The sequence below is a fragment of the Corylus avellana genome, chromosome 3, assembly GCF_965113065.1.
Source record: "Corylus avellana chromosome 3, dhCorAvel1.hap1.2, whole genome shotgun sequence".
Lineage (NCBI taxonomy): Eukaryota > Viridiplantae > Streptophyta > Magnoliopsida > Fagales > Betulaceae > Corylus > Corylus avellana.
In genome coordinates, this window is record NC_142492.1 from 19,602,130 (window position 1) to 19,612,284 (window position 10,155).

At 38.8% G+C, this 10,155-nt stretch overlaps 2 protein-coding genes and 1 pseudogene across 2 annotated transcripts; 2 read left to right on the forward strand and 1 right to left on the reverse strand.

Moving 5' to 3' along the window:
* Positions 1 to 729: 729 nt before the first annotated feature.
* Positions 730 to 3,821, forward strand: LOC148586886 (uncharacterized). Its single transcript, XM_088514380.1, has 5 exons — positions 730 to 1,252; positions 2,410 to 2,746; positions 2,831 to 2,955; positions 3,393 to 3,547; positions 3,645 to 3,821. Exons 1-5 carry the CDS (start codon positions 730 to 732, stop codon positions 3,819 to 3,821), a joined length of 1,317 nt encoding a protein of 438 aa, XP_088370506.1.
* Positions 3,822 to 4,611: 790 nt separating this feature from the next.
* LOC132174231 (uncharacterized) lies at positions 4,612 to 4,926 on the reverse strand. Its single transcript, XM_059585922.2, has one exon. It carries the CDS (start codon positions 4,924 to 4,926, stop codon positions 4,612 to 4,614), a length of 315 nt encoding a protein of 104 aa, XP_059441905.2.
* A 1,456-nt stretch (positions 4,927 to 6,382) lies between these two features.
* Positions 6,383 to 9,906, forward strand: LOC148586887 (uncharacterized; annotated as a pseudogene).
* Positions 9,907 to 10,155: the final 249 nt, after the last annotated feature.

Here is a 10,155-nt window from a genome sequence, read left to right on the forward strand (position 1 = left end):
AATCCTTTTTAGTTTAGTTTATCTTTTTATTTTATTTCTTTATTTTAATTCAATCATGAAAATTGAGTTTTATCTGTTAATTAAATAGGAAATTACTTCTAAACATAATTTACCAATCCTCGTGGGAATGATCTCGTATTTGCCTGCTATACAATCGTTTGATCATGTGCACTTGTGAGTAAAATGTATCAAGTATTTGCTATTAATTTTGGTGGGTATTTGGCACAACATCAAGCAAGTGCCTGCTTTTGCAAAATTCCTTAAGGACTTGAGTACTCAAAAAAGGAAAAACATAAATCACATTCCCAATAAAGTCCTTCTTATTGAAGACTTAAGCTCCCTGATTTAGCACAACACTCCTCTGAAGTTCAAGGACCCTGGATCCCCTACAATTTTATGGATTATCGGACCAAGTGAGATTGATAAAGCACTCCTAGATCTGGGAGCTGGTGTGAATTTACTTTCATATTCAGTGTATCAGCAACTTGGCCTAGGGGAACTGAAGCCCACCACAGTGATTTTGCAGCTGGCTGATCGGTCCATTAAGAAGCCAAGAGGGATAGTAGAAGACGTCATCATCAGGGTGGATAAGTTTTTCTACCTAGTGGACTTCATTGTACTTAACACCGAGCCCGTTCCCAATCTTGAGAAGTTGATCCTGATCATCCTTGGGCGTCCAATGCTTGTATCAACTATCGGACTGGAGTTATGGAGATCTCATTTGGAAATATGAAGGTTAGGCTGAATATCTTCACGCCATTCCAGCATGCATGTGATCAGAATGAGTGTTTCTTTGTGGGAAACAATGAAGAGTATATAGAAGATTCACTCCCTAGTCTCTTGACAAAGGATCCATTGGAAGCGTGCCTGACTCACATTGGCTTTGTAGACTTCGACACCAACCAGTACATTGACGAGGTCCATGACTTGCTAGAGACAGCTGCTAGTGTAGACTTTCATCCATGGAGAGTACCAAAGGAGCCCCTACCTCTGACTTCAAGCACTCCTTCTATTCCTTCCCTACAGTCTCCACCCAAGTTTGAGTTGAAGCCACTGCCAGACAGGCTCAAGTATGCCTTCCTTGGATCTCACGACACTCTTCTGGTGATTATTGCTTCAGATCTAAAAAAGGACCAAGAGGATAGTTTTTTAGAGGTGTTGAAGGAGCATAAAGAAGCTATTGGGTGGACTGTAGCAGATTTGAAAGGAATTGACCCCTCCTCCTGCATGCACCTGAGCCATTTAGAAGAAGGTGCTCAACTCTCTCGTGAGGCACATCGCTGGCTAATGTTAAGTGCTAAAATATTCATATTTTTAGCCCTTAACTTACATGTTTTAATCCTTTGGTTTTAGTTAATTAGGTCATTTTAATTCCTTTTTGTGTTTTCTACACTTTTGTAGGCTTTTGGAAGAAAATGAAGTAAATCTGGAAGATTTGGGCTCAAAGTGAGAAGAAGGGAAAAATGGGAGTCCCTGACATTGCGATCAATCCCAGGTTCCCTGCGATCGAGTGCAGTACCAGAGAAGACACAGCACGTAGCAGGCCAGGAGCGATCAAGCGCATAAGAAAAAAGGATTGATCGCAGACCTACGATCGAGCGCACACAAGCTGCGATCAATCGCACCTATGCGCAGGAGACATATCAAGTGGCGGCCAGAGTGTCTTTCTTTCCATATTAGGGTTTTCCAACTCCCAATTGTAATAGGTTTTAAAACCCTTCGAAATCCCTAGGTTTACTAGTTTGTCAAGGACTTCTAAAGCCTATAAATAGAACCTTAAGTCTCTAAAATGAGGGGGCTTTGAAGGAGAAGAATTCGAGCTCTTCAAGTTCAACATGTGCATGTGGTATGGACTAGTTAGTTAAATCAATTTGGATGACCGAGTCCTGGGTTGAACATAAGTAACAAAAGAATACACACCGCGATTCTTGGGTTAATCAACATGGGGAACCGGGAGTAGACACCCTGCCTCAGGCCTCATGTGTTTGTCGATTTTCATAGTTTTATGCTTTCTTAGAGAACAACTTAGTAGACACCCATGCTAAATCCTTTAAGAAAGAAAAGAATTATAGTAGACACCCATGCCTAATTCATTGCTTAGGGAAATCAATAGCTTAAGGAGTAGACACCAATGCCCTTAGGTTGACAAACATTAGATATTAATAACATGATCAAAACATTGGCATATTGATATATTAGCTAAATATAATTAGTGGTGGATATCAAAGCTCTACCTTTTTATCATTATCAATTTAAATCCAATCTTTTGTTTTATTTTAGTTTGGGAATTTAATTTAGACAAAAAATCAGCAGTCCTCGTGGAAATGACTCCATATTTGCACACTATGCTACTATGTTGACCTCGTGCACTTGCGGGTAAAACGTACAATTATTTACCTATTAATTTAGGTAGATATTTGGAACAACAGCTAAATCCCAATATGAAAGAGGTGGTGATGAAGGAAGTGGTCAAGTTACTCGATGCTGGCATCATCTACCCCATCTCAGATAGCAAGTGGGTGATCCCTACCCAAGTGGTTCCAAAGAAGTTTGGCATCACAGTAGTAGAGAACTTAGCTGGTGCATTGGTTCCACAACGCACCATTACTGGATGGCGTGTCTGCATTGACTACCGGAAGCTCAACTCCCATACTCGGAAGGATCACTTCCCGCTCCCCTTCAATGATCAAATCCTAGAGTGTCTTGCTGACCAGAGCTACTACTGTTTCCTGGATGGGTACTTCGGGTATAATCAAGTAGCGGTTGATCCCCAAGACCAAGAGAAGACAACCTTCACATGTCCCTTCGGCACCTTTGCTTAAAAATGCAGGCCCTTCGGACTATGCAATGCGCCTGCCACTTTTCAGAGATGCATGATGTCGATCTTCTCAAACATGGTGGAGAAATTTCTGGAGGTATTTATGGATGACTTCTCTGTTTTTGGTTCCTCCTTTGGTACATGTCTCCATAATCTTTCACTTGTGCTTCAACGTTGCAAAAAAACTAATCTGATTTTAAGTTGGGAGAAGAATCACTTTATTGTGCAAGAGGGAATAGTTTTGGGCCACATAGTGTTCAAAAGAGGAATTGAGGTGGACCATGCAAAAGTTGAGTTGATTTAAAACGACCGCCGCCTACCTCAGTGAAGTAGATTCGTTCATTCCTCGGGCATGCCAGCTTCTATCGCCGTTTCATCAAAGACTTCAGTAAGATTTCAAGACCCTTGTGTAATTTACTTGCCAAGGACACTACTTTCCACTTTGATGATGTATGTCTAGTGGCATTCCATAAGCTTCGGTCTATGCTATCTTCTGCCCCCATCATGAAGCCTCTTGACTGGTCTTCGCCATTTGAAATCATCTGTGATGCATCTAATTATGCTATGTGTACAGTCTTGGGACAACGTGAAGGCAAGCTTCCTCAAATCATTTACTATGCTAGCAAGACTCTGATGGATGCTCAAGTCAATTATACCACCACTGAGAAAGAGTTGTTGGCCATTATCCTTGCATTGGACAAATTTCGCTCATATCTTCTGCGATCCAAGGTAATCATCTACTCTTGATCATGTTGCTCTGCGACATTTACTGGCCAAGAAGGAAACTAAGCCCTAGTTGATTGAATGGATACTTCTTCTGGAAGAGTTAGACATCGAAATACGGGACAAGACGAGAACCGAGAATGTTGTCGCCGACCACTTGTCACGGATTCTGTTTGAGACACCGCAGCCTATTCCAGTTCATGATTCCATCCCAGATGAGCAACTTTTGAGATTACTCCGAGAGAACCGCCTTGGTATGCTGATATTGTCAACTATTTAGCCACAAGTCGAATCCCTTCTCATTGGTCCAAACGAGACAAGGACCGCTTCTTCAAGCAAGTCCGATCTTATTTTTTGGAAGATCCGAAGTTATTCAATTATTATACTGATCAGATAATCCGATGCTATGTACTTGAGAGCGAATTCCACAGTATTCTCACATTCTGCAATTCTCTGGCTTGTGGAGGACACTCACTTCAGGAAAATTGGTCTTTAGCGACCATATTTGTAGTGACGACCCAAACATCATCGCTATTGAGCACCCATTAGCAACGACAAGAAATTGTCGTCGCTAATTTCATTAAAAAAAAAGGACAACAGTGACGACTAGATGTCGTCATTGATAAGTAGTCGCTATGACGGGATTTAGATCATTTGCGACGACATTGTCATCGCGAATAAGAATTTTCAATTGGCGAATTAATTGAAAAAATTTGAATTCTTATTAGCGATGGCATTTGTCATTGCTAATGAAAGTTCCATATTAGCGACAGCAATGTCATCGCAAATGAATTAAAGGAAAAACATTAAAATCCTTAGTAGCGACGACATATCATCGCTAAAGGGACACAAAAAAATATAGAGACGAGGCGTGCCTGCGGGAGACTTTGGCGCAAAAATTAGAAATTTTTGAAAAAAAGAAATAAAAAATTCCTTCCCCAAAGTTCAGTCTGCCCCAAAAATTACTCAAAAATTCCTTCAGTTTCCCCTCTTTATTTCTGAACGCCCACCCCCATTCGCCTATAGGGTTCGTTTCCCCTCCTTGTAATTCCAAAGACCACGAACCCAAATCACTCACTAGGACTAGAGATCCTCTTGTTGGCAATCGGACTCGACATGGACGAGCACGAGTCCGTGGCCGGCGACTGAGAACTCTCCGGAGACATCTGGTGCTCATCCATAAACTTCTGTCTCATGTAATAGTAGAGCTCTAGCACAGACAAGGTGTTACAGAGCTCAGAAATTTCATCGTAGGAGAACCCAAAACCAAGATCCAAGCAGCCTCTGAGTTCATCCAGATCCCCACCCATCAAGCTTTTGGTCCTAGTCAGATCGTCCTCATTGGCAGCCTCCACATAGCCTTCAAGCAACACTTGGTTTTTCATTTTCTTCGTGTTATTAATATTTAGTTTTTCCATTGATTTCCATCACTTGAAACATATATGTCTTTGTTGCTAAGCTCTTATGAATTCTATTATGGACATGCATTTGGTTGCTGAATCTATGAGCAGTAGTATTTGGGCATGTTTGTAATGTGTTCTTTGTTTGTGCGTTTATGATTACCTTATGTTTGCAGCTTTGTTGGTTTAACTGATCTGCTATGCTTCTATCTACTTGCTACCTGACTATAAATTAAATTGGAAAAATAACTACAACACAAAGAAATTAAGATTTATTTCATACCATTGACATTTAGATGCGGTGGATAACAGGCTGTTATCTGCTTTGGAGGTTTAGAACTTCCCTGCTGGAAGATATCTGTATTTAGACTTGGAGACTATAATAAACATCGTTCAGACACTAGAAGATATCAAGGGTGGAGGAGGATCCATCAAAGTTGAGGCTATAGGGACAATAAGTTCTTTGATGACAAGGGAATTGGATTCTATCAAATCTTCAGCTCAGATGCCCGTATCTTGGAGAAGTAAACCTATTTCAGATGCCCGCAACTTCTTCAGATCAGATTTAAGGTTCTTGTAACTGAAACCAGAAGTAAAAGAAAAAAAATGTTTAATGATATTTCGATGTTTAATGATATTTCCATCTAGGCCTGCAACTTTTTCAGATCATGTTTGATGATATTTCCATGAGAATGATTTGTATCTACAAGTTAAAGGTAGAGGCATTGATATATTTAAAAATGTTTATATTGATATATAATATACATGTTTGTACATTGGTCCCAGCTTACTTGGAAGTAAACAAGAGATAATAGTACAATTTTGTCATTATTGTGTATATTCTCTAGCTTTACATCAAAGATAGAATATTATGGCCCTATCTAATTTGAATGTTTAATTTTCTGTACAGGCGCTTCTAGTAGCTAGGAACTTTGCTGCTGTTGCTTTTACTGGAACTTTTGGTGCACTTGCATAAGTTATATTCTGTTTATTCATGGTGATTTAGATGTCCTCTTCATTGTACACTTTCTTCTTACTTTATTTTTTATTTTTGGTCAATGAGATCTAACTTGAATGGCACCTTCTCCCATAGTAAGAGCAAGGTGGAAAGTGAGATCATGTGTTTGAGACCCACTATTTTTGTTTGTAATTTACCATTTAAAAATATAACTTTTTGTGTAGTGATACTTTTAAGTTATGGTTGAGACGTGTGTTTGAGACCCACTACTTTTATGTTATCCAGGATTTATTAGTTTCTAAGTTATATGCGTTAAGACAATTGGACAACTCATGTTAGTAAAGGCTTAGGTTTTCAATTATATGGTAGAATTTGAAACATAGCTTTATTAAAAACAAATACTAATTTGATCTTTATTCGCCTGGTCCCTTTGTAGCTTGCTTTATAAATTGCTACGAAGACTATATTTGAACAAACATCGAGATGGCTGAGACTTGGATGCAGGAAACTCATAGATTTGGTGAGAAGTATTCAAAAGGTGTTGAACAATTTGTTAATATGGCACGTGGTCATGTGGATGAGCTTAATAGGATTAGGTGTTCATGTCGCAAGTGTGCGAATCGTTATTATAAGCCTATAGATGAGATAGAGGATGATTTGTTCATTAACGGAATTGATATGAATTACACCTGGTAGGTATTTCATGGGGAAGAAGATCCATTTAGTACAAATTTGCATGTCAATCATGGTGATGAGAATGCAAGTGCGGAGGATATCAATGATGTTGAAAAAATGTTAAATGATATCCGTATGGGGAGATTTCCAGATGGTAATACAAGTGAATCATCTACTACTCCAGGTCCAACAACCAATGGTTATGAATTGAAAAATTTGACCAACTGCTGGAAGATGCTTGACGTGACCTTTATCCAGGTTGTAAGAAACTTTCAACACTCGCTTTCACTATGAATCTACTTCATATAAAGATATTTTGCAATATGAGTAACAAGGCCTTTGATATGGTGATTGACTTGATAAAGAGGGCTCTCCCAGATGGGGAGACATTACCAAGATTGTACTATGATGCAAAACGATTGAGGCAAGGCTTGGGTTTAAGTTATGAGAGGATACACGCATGCAAGATATCTTGTGTAATTTTTCGAAAGGAACATGCAGATAAAGAAAAATGTCCAACCTGCAATACATCAAGATGGGCAAATGTCAAAGGTACAGGTAAGAAAATTCCTCATAAGGTCTTACGGTATTTTCCAATAAAACCGAGGCTGCAACGGTTGTTTTTGTTGAAAGATATTGCCAAAGATATGAGCAGCACAAAGATGGGTGTCAAGATGATGGAAATCTAAGACATCCAGCAAATTCAATATTGTGGAAAGAGTTTGATAAAGAACATGTTCAATTTGCTAATGATTCCCTCAACGTGCGACTTGGTTTATCAAGCGATGGTTTTAACCTATTTGGTAATATGAGTACATCATACAACATGTGGCCAATAATACTTGTGCTGTATAATTTACCTCCGTGGAGGTGTATGAAAGATCCGTATATAATAATGTCCTTACTTATCCCTGGACCTAAGGCACCTGGAAATGAAATTGATGTGTATCTGCAACCGTTGGTGGATGATTTGCAAGAATTATGGAATGAAGGCATTCTTAGGTATGACTCGTCGATGCAGGAGAACTTTAAGTTGCGTGCAGCATTATTATGGACTATAAATGATTTTCCTGCATATGGAAACTTGTTTGGGTGGTCGACTAAGGGACACCTGGCGTGCCTAGTAGATAACAAGGATACAACGTCTAGAAGGTTGAAGTTTGGAGGTAAGTCTGGAGGTAAGTCTTGCTACATGGCTTATCATCGGTTCTTACCTCAGGGGCATATATGGCACACAAAAAAATCTCTCTTTGACGGTATTAAGGAGCATAGAATGGCACCTAATGAATTATCTGGAGATCAATTGTTACAACAACTAGAGAATGTACAAAATTTGCCGTTTGGAAATGATGAGAACAAAAAAAAAATGGGAACGCACGAAGAGTGTGAGTTGAATTGGACGACGAAGAGTATTTTTTTAATTTGCCTTATTGGTCAACATTGAAACTGAGACACAATTTGGATGTCATGCATATTAAGAAGAACATATGTGATTGTCTCTTAGGTACACTGCTGAATATTAAAGGAAAAACAAAGGACACTTTGAACTTTGAAGGCATGACAGGATTTATGTGTGATGGGAATATGCAAAGATTTGCACTTACAGTAGAATGATACATTTACATCAATGCCACATGCAAATTACACTTTGTCAAAAGCTGAGAAGACAACTTTCTTAGATTGGTTGAAAGGTGTGAAGTTCCCTGATGGGTATGCATCTAATATTAGTCGATGTGTGAATGTCAACGATTTCTGGAATGAAAAGCCATGATTGTCATGCCTTCTTACAACACTTACTTCCTGTTGCAATTCGTCCATATTTATCGACTGAAACGTACAACAGTGACTGAGTTTAGTTTCTTTTTTACGAATTATGTGCATGAACATTGAGATTAGATGTCATGAGTCGAATGAAGGATGACATTCCTGTGATTTTATGCAAGTTGGAAAAGATATTTCCGCCGGCTTTTTTTGATATAATGGTACATCTAGCTGTTCATTTACCATGAGAAGTTGAGCTTGCGGGACCAGTACAATATCGTTGGATGTATCCAATGGAAAGAACGCTTGGTAAATGTAAGAAATGTGTGCGAGATAGAGCACATTCGGAAGGGTCCCTTGCGGGGGGATATTTATCATTTGAATGTTTTACATTTTGCTCCATGTATCTCAATGGGATTGAGACAAAATGGAATCGTGAAGAACGGAATAGTGATGTGTGGCAGGTGGGAAGGAGTAAGGCTTATATCTGTGTTCTTTTAACAAGTTCGTCCTTTAGGAGCAGCAAAATTTGTAACACTTGAAGATAAGGTTCTCACAAGGGCTCGATGGTATGTGCTTAACAATTGTGACGAAATTGCTTCGTACATTCGGTAAGTGTTTTTTTTTTTTTTACTTGAGAATATAGAGGAATACTTATGTATTCTTTATGTAGTGAACACTATGACAAGACTGAAGGAGAAGGCACCGTGGACATCCAACATAAGCATGAAGTCGAGTTCGAAACATGGTTTCGACATCGTATATGTGGGCTTAATGCAGAAAATGTGTCCAAACAATTATATGATCTTGCATCTGGACCGGATCATCAAGTTGCAATGTACAAAGGTTGTATTGTGAATGGGGTTAGATTCCATATAAAAGACTATGAACGAACTCTACATATCCAAAACAGTGGTATAGTTGTTCAAGGTGAGCATAACATGAAGGATATTGAATTCTATGGTGAGTTGAAGAAAACCTTGGTGTTACGTTATGGTTGAAATCGCTTGTATCTATTTGAGTGCGAATGGCGGGATGTTGGGTATAGAACGGGAATATAGACAGATGAGCATTTTACGAGTGTGAATGCATCTCGTACATGGTATGCATCTGACCCATTTATCCTAGCATGCCAAGCTTCACAAGTATTTTACTTGAAAGATCCCAAATTGGGTGGTAATTGGCAAGTAGTGCAAAAAGTGACCAATAGAAACATATACAATGTTCCAACTGTTTTAAAGGGAGAGATTGAAGAAGATGACGAAGGCATTGGTGACGAGGAAGAAGATGATGAATGTGTTGAGGGTAATGCACCTGTGCAACAAGGAAACAATGTAGACTAAACTCCATTACGTAAAGATGATGTGGAACCAATAGCTATTGATGAAGTATATGTGCACCTTGATGAAAGCATGTTCCTCAATGATGACTTCTCTAATGAGGGGCACAAAACAAGCTCTGCTGATGAACAAAACCCTGATTATGAAAGCATGTTCCTCAACGATGACTCCGCTCATGAAAATGAGTTATCTTACAACTCTAATACAGACTCTGACGATGATATTTGTTGAATGTTATTGTAAATGAATATTTATTCTATGGTAAGATGATACGAGCTACAGATTTTTTTGCCTTGTTACCAATCTTTCGATTATTGTATATGTTTGTATTTTCACATTTTCTTATTCACTGTTTTTATTGTGGAATCAGTTGTATGCAATGAAGATCATGAATTGAGAAAGATTGCATTTGTCCGTGGCTCGTTCTACACCATTGCATCTTAATGATTAAGTTGAGAATGCATCTTGTAAGTGCACATA